Source organism: Castor canadensis, chromosome 19 (assembly GCF_047511655.1).
Source record: "Castor canadensis chromosome 19, mCasCan1.hap1v2, whole genome shotgun sequence".
NCBI lineage: Eukaryota > Metazoa > Chordata > Mammalia > Rodentia > Castoridae > Castor > Castor canadensis.
The window spans coordinates 41717250-41733292 of record NC_133404.1 but is presented as its reverse complement, the minus strand read 5'-3'; the positions used below and the strand labels follow the sequence as shown (position 1 = coordinate 41733292).

Sequence of the window (16043 nt, the reverse complement as noted above, 5' to 3'; positions counted from 1 at the left end):
TGTCAGATTCTGAAGCTGCAAATTAGCTTCTGCTAAAGACAATTTTTTAAAAAAATTGAAGTTTGATGATGATGAAATCACATCAAAGCTAGTTGGTTGTAGGATTCGAATATTAAGTGGTGTTAAGCTAGAAGAATTGAGGACCAGAACATGACTCAGTGGTGGAGGCCAGGAGGCCCTGGGTTCAATCCCCAGTACAGGAAAAACGTAAAGAAGATGTCCCCATGATGCACTGGTGCGTTATAAGTTAATAGAGTCAGCATCAAGGTAAAGTAGGTGTAAGAAACTCCAGCAGAGGTCTGGGTTTTACCCATGTGATTCATGCTTCTTAGAATCAACACACCAACTATCAAAATCTGTCCACCTTTTGTCCTGGTTTCCAGGTTCCCCTCCCTTGCTAATCCCTGCTCTGTACGTTGTGCTGTCATCACAGGGCCTAAGAAGTGGGGAACAATCCTTTCCTAAGACAGGCTGTAGAGCAGCCTGTCCAACTGGACTTCCTGCAAACCTGCAAACCTGCCAACCCAGATGGTAATCACTCACTGATCACATGGTGGTATGGGGTCCTTGAGAGAGAGGAATTGAGGTTTGGGGCTTTTTTTGTTGTTTTTTGGTGGGCCTGCTGAGATTTGATCTCAGGGCTTTGCACTTGCTCTGCTTGCTTTGGAGATGGGGTCTCATGAGCTATTCTTCCCAGGCTGGATTTGAACCATGATCCTCCAGATCTCAGCCTGCCAAGTAGCTAGGGTTACAGGCGTGAACCATCGGTGCCTGGTGAGAAATTGAGTTTTAAATTTTATTTAGATTTCATTAACTAAAACTTAAATAGCCACATGTGGCCAGTGGCTACCATGGAGGACAGGGCAAACTTGGAGCCACAGCAGGGGACGATGAACGGGAAGGGGAAGCAGGAGGAAGAGGGCTGCTGGCCAGGTATCCATAAACAGCTTGGGGACTTTACAGAGAGAGAACAGTTCTGCCCAGAGGGCATCCGTGTGGGGCCTTCCTTTCTGTTTCCTTCTGGGACAAAGTCTGAGCAGTGAGGTGGGCCAGGCAGTGGCTAACTGATACACTAGGCATACTGCCCAGAGCCGGCCATGCTAAATTTTGAATTATTTTTTTTAGATCAGAAGAAAAAAAATGGAGGTTGAAGAAAGTGTTTTAATGTGTAATCATAATATATTCATCTTTATGCTTATCCAGTAGTAAAACGTAATTAAAAAAAAATTGTCAGCTTGTTGGGTGCCTGTGGCTCACGTCTGTAATCCCAGCTACTTGGGAGGCAGAGGTCAGGAAGATCTCGGTTTGAAGCCAGCCCTGGGGAAATAGTTCATGAGCCTTTATCTTGAAAAAAAACAACACAAAACAGGACTGGAGGAGTGGCTTGAGTATTAGAGCGCTTGCCTACAAGCGTGAGGCCCTGGGTTCAAACCCCAGTACTGCCAAAAAAAAAAAAAAAAAAAACTTGTTCGCCAGGTGCTGGTGGCTCACACCTATAATCCTAGGAATTTGAGGAGCTGAGATCAGGATTATTAAGGTTCGAGGCCAGCAAATGGTTCTCGAGACCACCATCTCCAAAACAAGCAAAGCAGCGCTCCTTTACAGCACACGTTCTGAAATTGAAACGGAGAAGGTTAGCGTGGCCCCTGCACAAGGATGACGCGCAAGTTTGTGAAGCTTGCTTTCTTTCTTTTTTTTTTCAGTATTGGGGCTTGAACTCAGGGCCTTCACTCTGAGCTACTCTGCCAATCCTTTCGTTATGGGTTTTTTCAAGATAGGGGCTTGGGAACTATTTGCCCAGGCTGGCTTCGAACCTCAATCTTCCTGATCTGTGCCTCCTGAGTAGCTAGGATTGCAGGTGTGAGCACTGGTGCCTGCCTTTTTTGGTTTTTTGTTGCATATTATTATTATTTATTTATTTATTTTGAACTTAGGGCCTCACACTTGCTAGGCAGGGTCTCTTACCACTTGAGCCACCGGCCTTGTTCCTTAGTTTTTAAGTACAAAAATAAAGTAAAATGTAGCAGTCAGCTAGTGCTCCTAGGGCAGGGGGGAGAAATGACCCAAGCCTTGTATGCACATATGAATAATAAAAGAAAAAAAAAAAAAGCTAGTGCTCCTAGCTACTCAGGAAGCAAAGCTTAAGAGGACTGCTGTTTGTTTGGGTGAGACCCTTCACAGAAAAAGGGCTGGTGGAGTGGCTCAAGGTATAGGCCCTGAGTTCCAGTTCCAATTGCTAGTCAAAATCACCGGAGCAAATGGACTGGAGGTGGAGCTCAAGCAGTAGTGAGCCTGCTTTGCAAGTGTGAAGCCTTGAACCCCAGTCCTACCAAAAAAAAAAAAAAAAAAAAGAGTAAATGGAGAAAGAGGCCCCTCCCATCCCCTTTTGGTTTGAACTCTGGGCCACTCCTCCAGCCCAGGCCAATGTCCCACGGAGGTCAGTGTATGTGGGAGGTGCCTCTTCCAACATTGACAGCTCCCCTGGACTCCCAGGTGTCTACCTGGTCACCTCCCCTATGACTGGTCCCTCAGAGCGCACTCCTAGCCTCCTTGAAGGAGCCCACCTGCTCCAGGGCCTGGCACAAAGGAGCCAAAGGGGACGATCCGGGGTCAGACCCCTGCACCCAGGTTTGGAAAGCGTGCATGCAGGCTGTGACACCCTTGGGCAGAGGGCATTGAGGGGCTGGGGAGGAGGTCAGCAGGTCTGGAGAGGGTGAGCTCATTCATCTTGACGACCCTCTGATTCCGACCCCATTCACAGGGGAAGAAAGGCTGAGGACTTCCCCCAAGCTCGCACGGCAGGGATTCAACTTTCGTTTTGTCATATGGATCCGACTCCCAACCCCAGCTTGCTACGTCACACCCCCGGCCTCCTCCCCCAGACCTGGTGGGCCGCGGGCGGGGCGCTAAGCCCTGCTTTCCCGCGGACCTCGCCACTGTCCCCAAGCGCTGCTCCCAGGAAAAACGTCCTTCCTGACGTGACCCTAAGAAAGGTCCTCCGGGCCTCGATTTCCCCTTTGTGAGCGCGCAGGTGCAGGAAGGCGCTTCCCTTTAGTAACAAGGAAGGGGGAAAAGAAGGAAGGGACAGCGCCCCAGCCTCGGCCCCACCCCCGACCCCAGGCCACCGCGCACGGCCAGGGGGCGGGAATGGGGCTCGGCCCCTTTAAGTCCCGCCCGGGAACGCCCGGGACCGCGGCGCTATTCCGGGATCTGCGGACCGGGAAGCGGGGTGTCCCCTCCCCGCGCGGTTCGGTGCGCTAGGCCTCGCGGGCCGGGCCGGGGACCATGAGCCGCATCTACCAGGACGGGGCGCTCCGGAGCAAGGCGGTGCTGAGCGCGCGGCTGCCCGGGGCCTGGGACCCCGCCGCCCACCAGGGGTACGGTGTGTGGGTGATCGGGGGTCCCTGGATCCCGCAGCTCACCAGGGGAAGGGAGCGTGGTGACCCTGGGTGCCCAAATCCTGGCTGCCAGAGGTTGGGAGTGAGGTGATCGTAAGTCCCTGGATCCTGCCACTTTCCAGGGACCCAGGATCCCGCTGTCAGCCGTGGGGAGGGAGTGGGATGACCGTGGGAGCCCAATTCGACCTGCCAGGGGTTGGGTATGGGGGTGACTGTGGGTCCCCAGATCCCGAAGCTCACCAGGGGTAGGGAGTGGGGTGACTGTGGGTCCCTGGATCCTGCCACCCTCCAGGGACAAGGTGTGGGTGACCTTGGGTCCCCAGATCCCTCTGTCCCTGAGGGGTAGGGTGTACAGGGGACCATGGGCCTGGGATCAGGCTGCCTTCCAAGGTAGGGTGCCTAAGTGTTCATGGGGTCTGGGCCTGGCAGCCCAGGGCTAAGGCTGTACCCCATCTTTGGGATGGAGGCTCTGGTGTGGGAAGCACAGAGAGCGGCTGATCGAGGCCAGGTGAACAGGACACAAGTGGGACTTGGTTCTGTCCCTGACCTGGCTATGGAACTGGAGTTGTGGCTATTTCCTAGGACTGAGGGCCCAGCCCTCCCTTCTTTTCCTCTCTGTCCCCAGGGGAAATGGTGTCCTGCTGGAGGGAGAACTGGTGGACATGTCTCGTCACAGCATCTTGGATGCCCACGGCAGGAAGGTGAGGATACACCATACTCACACCACCGAAGTGTCCCTGTCCTCACCCAGAAAGCATGTCCTTGTGCTCCTGCCAGTGCCAGAAGGGGATGCGGCTCCTTTCTGAGGGGTTCACGATGTGGCCGGGACCTGGGTCCAAAGAGCAGCAGCCAAACAGGATGAGTGAGTGGAAAGTGGACAGATCGGACTGTGCTGGGCAGCAGGGCCTGGGGCTTCCAGAAGAGCCTAGGTCACAGCTGAGAGGACAGAGCAGGCTCTTACCCCATGCTGACCTGACCATGTGCTCTGGGCCTATGCATGGTCTGGGCCTTTAGCTCTTATACCGATGCCCTCTGTCTGCCTCCAGCCTCCTGGGGTTGTCCCCTTTGTCACCACCTTGTCTCAGGTGTCCACTGACACCTTGATCTTCACCATCCTGAACAGCCTGTGTTACTTTTTTAAGCACTTCTGCATTTCTGCCATCTTTCAAATGTGCTGGCCACCCCAATTCCTTGGTTTTGACTCAGCTCCTAGAAATGCCCTCTCCAGGGGGCCAGAGGCAGAGGCCTGGTGCTACAAGGAATCCATGTGTCTCTCCTATACCCCATGGGGGAGGCGCCTCTCCTCCCAGCTCATTCATGCCTAGAGATGCTTGGCCATTCCCCCTGCTCTTTGGCAGGTGGGCACACCAATCCACCAGGAGAGTCTGGTGGTGTCCCCAGCTGACCTGGTGCTGGCCTGCCTTGGCTGCCTTCGCTCAGTCCCCTCCAAACTTTCCTCCTCCTCCTTTCTCCTTCCTGGTGGTGGTGCAGTAGCCCTCCTATCCACCAGCCTGTAGGTCCCCTGGTCTCCTCCTCCTCTTTCCCCAACTAAGCAACACCACACCCAGCTGGGTATTCCTTTCCTTCCCCTCCTCTCCCACGTGTGCCCTCCTCCCATGGGCCCTCAGCTGGTACTGATAAACCTTACACCTCCTCTCCTGCCTTCTGGGGACCCTCAAAACTCATCCCTGACCTGCTGCCAACTTCCAAAAATCCATCTCTGAAGGTCTCACTGCTGCTCCTAGACCTTTCAGATTTCCTTCTTGTCTGCCAAATAAATCCAAACTCCAAATGCCAACTCAAGACCTGTCTGAAACCCATCCCCATGGTTCTCCAGCCTGGGCTCCCACAAGGCCTTCAGATGTCCTGTGTTGCTTAGCTATGCATGTGAGCCTCTTGGTTTTTGCTTTATGGACAGTCCCACGCTTGTAGTGTCCTTCCTATGTCCTTGTTCCTAAGGTCACAGGTTTCTCCACCATTGAGAATTCACCTTCCTTGTTTCTCCCGGGAAGTGGTGTCCGCTTGGGTTACAGTTCCCTGTGTAAGTTTTCTGTGTCTGGCTGCATGGAAGCCTTGGGGTCAGGTCTTGTGTTGACATTGCCACGGACTTCTGGCATGGACATGGTATGGGGCAGGTGCTCCAGTGAGCATCCAAATGAATGAGTACCATTTGAGCGCAGCACCCGTCCAGCCTGGACCTTTGGAACGGAGGTGGGGTTCCCGGGCAGAGGGTAAGGCTGGGAGGGTATGTGTGTTGGGGTGGGGGTGAAGCGGCCCCTCACTGTCTGTCTGCCTGGCCCCAGGAGCGTTACTACGTTTTGTACATCCATCCAAGTCACATCCACCGCCGTAAATTCGACCCTAAGGGAAATGAAACTGAGCCCAACTTCAGCGCCACCAGGAAGGTGAACACGGGCTTCCTCCTGTCATCCTACAGTAGGTATCCTCTGCCTTTCCTCCCTCAGGGTGGTCTGGCCACTAGAACGAGGTTTCTTAGCATGGTTGGCCTTGATCCTGGTGTCTGTCCTCCTTGCTGGACTTTCCTGCCCTCCTCTTGCTCAGAGGATCCCACTGCCTCACCAAAGTCCCAGGGGCCAGGCGGGCCTGACCAACTCCTGCCATTTCCTGGAGTCTTGCAGAGTCGTCACAAACTTGGCTTTGGGCTCTCACTGCCTTTGTGCAGACCAGGCCGAGGCCCAACAACCTTTTCATCTACAGTCCAAATCCTCATTTGGTTATTGAGCCCTATCTCAGCCAGTTTGTGCTGCTATGGCTATGTCTTAGACTGGGTAACTTGCAAACAACAGAAGTTTAGTGCTCCCAGTTTTTCAGGCTTGGAGGTCCAAGATAAGGTCCTAGCAGATCCAGTGCGTGGTGAGGGCTGTCTCTCGAGGCAAAAGGGCAAGATGACGCCTTCTCACCTTTTTTTTTTTTTTAAATAAGGCATTTATCCTACTCTCTGCTCAAGGCCACACCTCTGGATACTATTGCATTGGTGATTGAGTTTCCCACATGAATTCTGGGGGGGCACAGCAGGCCTGCCGTGATCTTTTCCCTGTAGATGGGTCTCTTTGCTGTCCCCCTCTGTGTGAGAAGATTTTGAGGTTGAGTGAGAATCTGTATTTTTATTCATCAGCTGTCTGAACATTTAGCAACCATCCGTCATGTGCCCCGGGCCACAGGCTGAGGCTCCAGGGATGACCAAGATGCAAACCTGCACTGGACGTCTTCTCAGTCAGGTGGAGGAGATGGACAGGATGACGATTGGAGCTTGGGGGTGACTCTGAGCCCAGGCAGGCATGGTCAGGTAGACAGGCACTGGAGGAGGGACACCAGCACTGAATCCTGAAAGATGTACAGGAATCAGTTGGCCATGGGGAGCTGGGAATCTCACCAATGATTTCCCTAGGCTAGTCTTCAACTTCGATCCTCCTTATCTCACTCTTCCAAGAAGCTAGGATTACAGGTGAGAAGGTGCCCAGCTTAGATTTTTTTTTTCTGTACTGGGGCTTGAATTCAGGGCCTACACCTGGACCCTCTCCACCAGCCCCATTTTTCTCCATTGAGTATTTTCAAGATAGGCTCTTGAACTATTTGCCTGGGCTGGCTTTGAACCATGATCCTCCTCATCTCTGTCCCTGAGTAGCTGGGATTACAGGCGTGAGCATGGGCACCCGGCCAGCTTAGATTTGTTTTGAAGTTGTCCTGGGACGTTGAATAGGCAAGTTAGGAGGCTGATAGTGACCTAGGATGGAGATAGGAGGACCAGGATCAAGGACGTGCCAGTGGAATGGAGGCATTCCAATTCCACATGGAGAGGACACTGGCCTTAGTGTTGCACTGTATTTGGAGGTTGAAAGGCCAGGGGTTGGGCATGGGTGCCAAGCTTGGGGACACAGGTGCAAGGAGAGGTTTGGGGAGAAGAGTTCTGTGGGGGACATTCTGAGTTAGAATGGCTGTTGGCATTTTCACTGGAACTTGGAGGTAGTTTTAGAATTCAGAGAAAGGATTGGGCTGGCAGCACCTGTGTAATCAGTGGATGTGAATGGGGTTACCAGGAAGAGGGACAGAGTGGGCCCAGGAGATTGCCTTGGGTAACAGCAGCAGTAAAAGATGGCCAGGGGACAGAGTCCCCAGAGGAGCGGGAGACAAGACCACAGGAGAGGTCTGAGGAAAATGGGAGGTGAGGTGTATCTATGAACGCCACTGGGGAGGTCATGGGTGCAGGAGAGAGGAGTTGGCAATGGGGTCAGGTGTCGCACAAGGCTTAGTAAGACCAGGATTGGGAAGATGGGATTAGCAATGGTTGCATCTGGAATAGGGGGTGTGGAAGCCAGAATGCAGGAAAGTGTTGAGGATGGTCAGAGTGGAGAATGCCAGGAAAGAGGATCCTGGAGGAGGAGAGCTCCGCAGCCAGGGAGGAGGTCCAGGTCGAACTCCGCCTTGCACTTGTTAAAGAGGTACTCTACCACTTGAGGCACACCCCCAGCCCCCATCTTGTCCTCTGGGACAGAAAGAAAGGAGGAGAGAAGATGCTAGGTGGGTGGTGTCACCTGGTAGCTTCCCTTATCTTGAAAAGTAAATGAGCTGGTTGTCTCTAGACTCTGGTTAAGGCAGAGGATTGAGTAGAATGGAGCAATTTGAAAAGTTTCCTACGTGAGCAGGAGGTGTTCTTGACACCTTGGAGGAGGCCACTAGCCATTGTGGAATGTGGACAGGTGTTCTGGGGTGCCTGGGGGCTCTCCAGCAGGGCTGGGGTGCAGAAGGCAGCCTGTTGGAGAAGCTCTGGGGTGACCATGCACACCTCTGGGAACCCAGTGAGCACCCCAGCCTTGGGAGGCCACTCCTCCCCTAACCTGGCACCCACAGGTTTTGGGCTTGGATTCTTTCTTGAGCTGATGAGTTCTGCCATGGCCAGGATGAGCAGGCCAGCATAGAGTATAGGGACCACAGGTTTGCTCCTGACTTCAGCAGACTCCAGCCCAGCCAGGGACACTCCTGAGAGCCTGAGCGAGCCCTGCCTGGTCACAATCCCAGAGGGAAAGCAGAATTGCATGTTGGGTGTTTGGAGCCTCTGTTGCCTTGTGACTTTGAGCTAAATACTTAGTCTTGCTCAGCCTTGGTTTTCTCATCTGTAAAGTGGGACTAGTACAAACATGTGAATACTCCCTGAGGCCTTGCTGTGTACCGGGCACTAACCTAAATGCTTTTACCTTATTTCATTTACATGTCAAGTCAGTCCTCTCAGGTAGGCACTTTTTCTAATCCCTATTTTCCAGGACATCTGTCACTCAGGTTATAGGCGAGCCCAGGTTTGCTCCAGGCAGCCTGGCCCCAGAGCCCAAACTGTGGTTCCTCTGCTGTGGAGTTCCTTGATGGGCTCTGGTGGAATGGTCACAGTGAGTGTGTAAAACTCTCAGCTCTCATCAGTTCCTGGCCCTCTGAGAGTATCTGCCACTCCAGTGTGCTGACCCCCGAACCCTGTGCCTGCAGAGGTGGAAGCCAAAGGGGACACGGACAGACTCACGCCCGAGGAGCTGCGGAGGCTGGTGAACAAGCCCGAGCTGCTGGCCCTCACAGCAAGCCTCACCCCCGGGGAGACGGTGGCCTTCTGGATGCCCGAGTCAGAGATGGAGGCCATGGAGCTTGAGCTGGGAACCGGGGTCCGGCTGAAAACTCGAGGCGATGGCCCATTCCTAGGTGAGCAGTGCGCCTTCATTCTGTTCTGGTGTTTTTCCCGGCCTCCCTTCTGAGCCTCCCATCCTCCTGCTTTGAGCTATGGCAGCGGTGGCCTCCCATGGGGGTGCTACCAGCCCCTTGAAATTTACTCCCAAATCCCTCAACAAGTGCTCTGGTTCCATTAACCTGGATGCACTAGATCGAGGGGTCACCCAACCCTAGGGCTCCTGTCACTGATCCCTGCTGTCTCTTGCCTTTGGGTCCTATTCAGGGCCTCAGTGACCACACCTTGGTGGAACCCACCAGAATGGACACCACCATTCTGCCACAGGGAATGAGAGAGAGAGAGAGAGAGAGAGAGAGAGAGAGAGAGAGAGACAGTTCAACTTCTCTTCTTCCAGAGTCATTAGCCAAGCTGGAGGCTGGGACAGTAACCAAGTGCAATTTTGCTGGTGATGGAAAGACAGGAGCATTCTGGACAGACAACATCATGGCCCAAAAGTCTTCAGAGGGGGCCACAGCGGAGATCCGAGAGCAAGGGGACGGGGCAGAGGACGAGGAGTGGGTATGTCGGGAGTCCCATTGGCCGTATGTCTCGGTGGGAGTTTTGTACACGTTGGTTTTGGTTGGGGTAGGAGGGTGAGGAGACATAAGGATAAGTCGTGGTCCTGACTTTGGTGGAATTCTGCATAATTCCTCAGACTCTGTTAGGATCAGGGACATTCCTTCAGGGACCTTATGAAGGGGACAGTCTGGCACCTGGCTTGTTGGTAGGTCTACATGAGGCCACAAAGGTTTACAAAAGCAAAGGGTGAAAAGAGGGGGTGCAGAAGGAGCCAATGGAGGTCACTGAGTCCCAGAATATTTCTGCTTCAAGTGAAGAAAGTCAGCCACGTGGAGAACGTGTGGTTTTTCTAGACACCTTGTCCAGAGTGGCTCAAAAATGGCGGTCTTGGTCCTCATGGGTGTATCTTGTGCCAAGAAGGGTCATTTTTCTGAGCATATTTCACCTTAAGATTTGAATTGATGTCAGGAGCCCCCAAATGCAGCATTTAGAGTAAAGAAGTCACATAAAAATCAGGTCTTCATCTTGGGGAGAGGAAGATGGTGACTTTGGCCAAAGAAAGCTGGAAAGGGTGGTGGAGGGGCTGGACTTCCTCTCTCTCAATAAAGCCATCTGACAATCAGCTGGCTTAGGGTCTGCTCTTCTGATGTGTGGCCAAGGCAGGTGTCAGAGTGGTCCATGATCTAACCAGGGTACCACGTGATCCAACCCTTGTTTGTCTGAACTTAGACGTTTACGAAAGATGCTCCATTCACCATTCTCTACCTTGCCCTTTGGATCTCTCCAGGACGACTGAGATCAGAGGGCACCGATGCCTCTGGGTCTCACCTGCATCTTCGTGGCACCTTGGGATTTGTCCCCATCACTTCCACCCTGGAGCTGAAGAGAGCAAACAGCCAAGCCTTTCCTGCTTCTTCCTGCAGCTGCCTCTGCAGACCTTTTACACAAGCTTGCTGAAGTCACCTCTGAGACCATGACATCGGCGGAGGGACCCCAGGCTGTGGCTTGTGGGGCATGGTGGGGGTTGGGGGATCCATCCTTGGATGCAACTCTGACTTTCCAAGGAATGTTCATGGCACCCTTCCCCTGGGTGGCAGCCTGTAGTGGGTGACTTCCCCAGGGCAGTTTGAGGCTTGGCTTGGAGCAAAATTGGGGAACATCCTTTATGCAAATGCAGAGGTCTCTCCTTCTGTCCTGTTTCCTGCTTTCCTTCTATCCCACCCCCTCTCCAGCCTCTCCTGTAGCCTCTGCTATCCTGCTTCCAGCCTCCCTGTGCTCTTTCTTTCCACCCCACCCCACCCAAGGTACCAGTTCTTTATTTCTGTGACTCCATGTTCCCTTGGGGTTTCCTGTCTCCTCCCCTCCTTGACTCTGACTTGACTGATTCTTTCTCAGGGAGGCCGACACCGGCATGGCTGGCTGGTCTGCAGCTCTCAGACTGACTCTGCTGGGCCACTTTTTGTTTGTTTTCATGTGCAGGGAAGTGCTCCCCTCCTCAGCCTGCCCCCTCAGCTCTGGGCCCCATTTTTGCCACCACCTTTTCTGTTGTTTTGTACCTTGAGAACTTTTTATGAATGAGTAAATCTCCAGGAAAGTATTTCTCCACACTGACTGGGTTCTTGTCAGGTGTTAATGGTTTTCCAGCTGAGGTCTTCTAGCTGAGCCATGATCCTAAAAGAAGGAAGACTGGTGACTTTGGTCATGGACATTGCCTTCTGGGTAATGTGCCCACACTTAGCTCTGTTGAAATCCAGAGTGGAAGTCAACAGGTCCTAAGTTAAAATTTACATGTCTGTGTCATGTGGATCCTGCTTGACCCCAGGGAAAATGGCAGGGATGGGCGGGGATGGGGTGGGGTAGGGTAAACTGGTAGTTATGGACACAGCCATTTTTGTAATGGGTTTTTTAGAGATAGGGTCTCATGAACTTTGTTGAGGGGCTGGCTTTTGAACCACAGTCGGACTTCAAACCGTGATCCTCCTGATCTCTGCCTCCTGAGTAGCTAGGATTACAGGTGTGAGCACTGGTGCTCGACTCCAAAGACGTTTTAGTCACTTAGGTAGTAGTCAGTTTTGTGCCATACACTATTCCAAGTGGCCACAAATACTAAGTCCTTTGTGGTTATGACAACTGTCTGTGCTGAGTAGAATGGCTGACCAGTTTTCCAGTTAAGGAAACTGGTATGGTAGATGCCTGTAATGAAGGTGCCCAGGCAGCCAGCAGAGCCAGAACTGGAATTCATCCGTGTCTTTCCAGGGGCCTGTGGTGACGCCACCACTCCATCAAGATGCAATTATCATTCATATTTTAGTATATTCGCTTTCAATCCTGCACAAAGTGAATTGTCCCTTCATGTAATATTTAAGTTAACAGATAGGCCACTGACATTCCCTGTATCACAAATCTTGTTGTTGGCACTGGGGTTTAAACTCAGGGCCTCACATTTGCGAGGCATGCACTCTATCACTTCAGCCACTCCACCAGCCCTTTTTTGTGATGGGTTCTTTTCGAGATAGGGTCTTGAGAACTAGTTGCCCGGGCTGGCTTCACACTGAGATCCTCCTGATCTCTGCCTCCTGAGAAGCTGGGATTACAGGCGTGAGTCACTGTGCCCGGCTCCCACAAAATGATTTTTAGCAGTCATTTAGTATTTCTCCTATGCATATAGAGCAATACACTTAGCTGATTTCTCATTTGGGAATAATTACTTTGCTCCCCATTTCCCCTGTAATTACACTGCTAGGTTGTACGTTCTTGAGTCTGAATCTTTTCACATATCTACAACCATTTTATTATAAAACCCAAGAGTTGGAAACTCTGAGTCTCATGTCATCTAAGAACTTTTCATGCAATTGCGCTGGATACATTTGCAGCTTTGTTTTGTTTTTTTTTTTGAGACAGAGGCTCACTATGTAGCCCAGGCTGGCCTTGAACTTGTGATCTTCCTGTTTCAGCCTCCCAAGTGCTGTGATTACAGGCGCGCGCCACCACGCCCAGCGATTTGCAGCTTAACCACAGATCAGCGCAGTGTGGACCTGCTCCAGCACACCCACACCAGGTCGTTAAAAGAGAAAACGAACACGGATGTTACAAGTTTGGGATCGCCAGTGGAAATGCATTAAAAATTCCTTCATGCCACCGTTCTCCATGTACATGGAGACCCAGCATTTGCACGAGGAGACATTTATATGGATTCCGATTCGCGTCCTGGCCAGGCTCTTCTGACTGCTGGTAGAGCCGAGCTCCTCAGGGTCCACACCCGCGCTCCGGAGCCGCAGCCAACGCGGGAAAGCCCGGACCCTTTGGCTCCAGGGCTCTGTTTCCGGTGAGATGGTTTTGGGACGGACACAAACCGGAAGTTCCCGTGTTGTGGCGGAAGTAGGTGCTTCCTGGGAGCAGGTGCCGAGAGAAGCGTGGCTGCAAAGATGATTCAGGCGATCCTGGTTTTCAACAACCACGGGAAGCCGCGGCTGGTCCGCTTCTACCAGCGTTTCGTGAGTGCGGACGGCCTCGCCACGCCCCTGCAGAGCGTCCACGCCCTCTTCCCCGCCCCTGGGCCCTGGGCGGCGGTGGCCGCTCGGTGACCGTCCCGGGCGCCTGCACCGTGCATGGCCCCCGCCCGTCCACCATAGCCTCGTCCCCCCGACCCGGCGGGCCAGGCCCCGCTGCTCCGCTCTTTCTGGCCTTGTTCCGAACCCCGGCGTTTCTGTCCTGTTTGTGGCACTCTCCCTTGAGTCTCAGGTCACCAGAGCTAGGCGACGGTGGGGACCGCGCCTCATTGAGAACGTGACTGAAGTCACTTTCCTTAACTTTTTAGGTCGTCGGCCGCAGTGCCGGGAGGGAATTGAGTTTCTTTTTCTTTTTTTATATTGAGGCTTTTTTATTTTTTTATTTTTTTTTTTTGCGGTTCTGGGGCTTGAACTCAGGGCCTACATCTTGAGCCACTCTACCAGTTCTTTCTTGTGCTAGGTTTTTTCGAGATAGGGTCTCAAACTATTTCCCCGGGCTGGCTTTGAACCGCGATCCTCCTGATCTCTGCCTCCTGAGTAGCTGGGATTACAGACGTGAGCCACTGGCGCCCTGCTTAAGTTACTTAAAGTTGTTTTTTTTTTTTTTTGGCTAGAGAATTGGCGAAATAGGAGTTATTTAGCTTCAGTGTTGGCCGGGACTTCTGGAACTGGGTACCCTTCACTATGTAGTGTCCAGGAGTGTCCCTTTAAAAGTGGGAAAATAATGAGAAATTACGCGTGCTGCCACACGAGGGCGCGATCTGTTCATGTGAATTTGAATTTTCCAAAAACCTTCCTCTGCACAAAACAAACATTATTTCCCTCCTGCCCCCCAATATTTTATTTCTTCGTGGCTAGGTTTGATAACATTTTATAATGTGGGGTCCTGGCGAACCCCAAGACCGAGAGAGTGAGAAAACGTGGTCAGGCCTTAGCTCCACCTGTTCTACTCTATGGTCTATTGGCAAGTTAATAAGCCTGTTTCAGATTTTAGTTCCTTTGTCAAATAGGAATGCGAAAACGATTCACCTTCCGTGGGATTTTAAAAACGAGATGACATTTTTAAAAAATAGATTATATCAAGTTAAAAAATTGAGCATCCAGTATATCTGTTCAATTTGTATTTGCATTTGTGTGTTTCCCCACAGGTTTTTTTTTTTTTTTGCGTTACTGGGGTTTGAACTCAGGGCCTACACCTTGAGCCACTCCACCAGCCATTTTTTGTGATTTTTTTTTTTTTTTTTTTCTGAGATAGGGCCTCACAGACTATTTGCCTGGGCTGGCTTCAAACTGTGATTCTCCTGATCTCTGCCTCCTGAGTAGCTGTAATTACAGGTGTTAGCCACTGGTGCCTGGCTCCCCCTAGTTTTTCTAACAGTTTTAATAATGTAGCATACAGTTCACTTAAAGTGTACGATTCAGTGGTTTCTCTTACCATCAATTTTAGAACATTTTTACCACCCCCAAAAGAAACTCTGACCAATTAGTAATCACTCAAGTCCCAGTCCTAGGTAACTACTTATCATTTTGTCTAGATTTTTTTTTTTTTTTTACTCAGGGCCTACACCTTGAGCTACTCCATCAACCATTTTTTGTATTGGGTATTTTCAAGATAGGATCTTGTGAACTATTTGCCCTGGCTGGCTTCGAATTTTGATCCTCCTGATCTCTGCCTCCCAAGTAGCTAGGATTACAGGTGTGAGCCATGGGCACCTGGCCATTTTGTCTAAATCTTGCCTATTGTGGGTATTGTATGTAAATGGAATCATACACATTATAGTCAATTTTGTGTTTGTCTTTCATTTAGTAAAATGTTCTGAAGGTTCATCCATGTTGTAGCATCTATCTTGTGTTATTCATTTTTTGGAGATGAGACCCAGGCTGACCTCTAACTTGAGATCCTTCTGTCTCCCCTCCCTAGTGCTTGGATTACAGGCTTGTGCCACCACACCTGCTCTTCCTTCCTTTTTATTTATTTCTTTTTTTTTGTTTTTGTTTTTTTCTTTTCTTTTTGTTTCTTCCTTTTTATTGGGTGACTGATAGCACATTTAGGTTTTCCCTCACTTACTGTTTCAACTTTGGGGCTCTTGTGAATAATGCTACTCTGAACATTTATATGTATGTTTTTATGTTTTCATTTTTCTTAGCTATATACCCAGGAGTAGAATTGCTAGATCTTATGATAGCTGTATGGTGAATGTCTTGAAAAATGGCCAAACTGTTTTCCAAGTGGCTGTACCATTTTGCATTGCCACTAGGGTTGCAATTTCTCCACCTCTGCCCAAGCGTTTATTGTTTGCCTTTGTGTGTGTGTGTGTGGGGGGTGTACTGGGGATTGAACCCAGGGCCCTTCTGCATGTGAGGCAAGTGCTCTACATCTGAACTGCATCCCTAGCCTTGTTTGTCTTTTTAATTAAAGGCATTTTAATGGTTGAAAAATGATATTTCCTTTTTAGTTTATTTTTTGTATAACTGGGTTTTGAACTCAGGGCCTTATGCTTTATAGGCAGGTGCTCTCCCACTTGAGCCACTCCACTAGCCCTTTTTTGTGTTGGGTATTTTTGAGATAGTGTCTCTGGAACTATTTGCCAGGACCGGGTTCGAACCACAGTCCTCCTGATCTCTGCTTCCTGAGTAGGTGGGATTACAGGCGTGAGCCACCAGTGCCTGGCACGTATCTTCTTTTAAAAGGCGGGTTTTGATTCACTGGTTTTGATTTTTATTTCCATAATGACTAATGCTGTTGAGCACCTTTTAGCGTGCTGTTGGCCATTTGTGCCTCTTTGGAAGTGATAGGATTGTGTAAGAAGTTGGGTAAAAATCCCTTGAAGACCTGAAAAGAAAAGGGCTGTTTGAGTAAGGAAGCCTATGAGCAAATTGGTGGTTTACCTT

The 16043-nt window shown here is 51.0% G+C and overlaps 2 protein-coding genes and 1 pseudogene across 4 annotated transcripts in view; all 3 read left to right on the top strand.

The window, feature by feature from the left end:
- The first annotated feature begins 1591 nt into the window (after positions 1–1591).
- On the top strand, positions 1592–1691 carry LOC141419380 (U6 spliceosomal RNA; annotated as a pseudogene).
- A 1083-nt stretch (positions 1692–2774) lies between these two features.
- Arpin (actin related protein 2/3 complex inhibitor) lies at positions 2775–11239 on the top strand. Its single transcript, XM_020181185.2, has 6 exons — positions 2775–3377; positions 4024–4099; positions 5702–5834; positions 8892–9098; positions 9479–9642; positions 10430–11239. Exons 1-6 carry the CDS (start codon positions 3286–3288, stop codon positions 10436–10438), a joined length of 681 nt encoding a protein of 226 aa, XP_020036774.2. The 5' UTR covers positions 2775–3285; the 3' UTR covers positions 10439–11239.
- A 258-nt stretch (positions 11240–11497) lies between these two features.
- The window catches only part of Ap3s2 (adaptor related protein complex 3 subunit sigma 2), a 38396-nt gene continuing 33850 nt past the window's right edge, over positions 11498–16043 (top strand). Inside the window, exon 1 of one of the 3 annotated variants that reach the window (XM_074061800.1) lies at positions 11498–13136. In XM_074061800.1, coding sequence (XP_073917901.1) covers positions 13068–13136 — 69 coding nt within the window. In that variant the 5' untranslated portion in view covers positions 11498–13067. The remainder of the gene's footprint in view (positions 13137–16043) is intronic. The other 2 variants (XM_074061799.1, XM_020181186.2) reach the window with 2 other exon arrangements.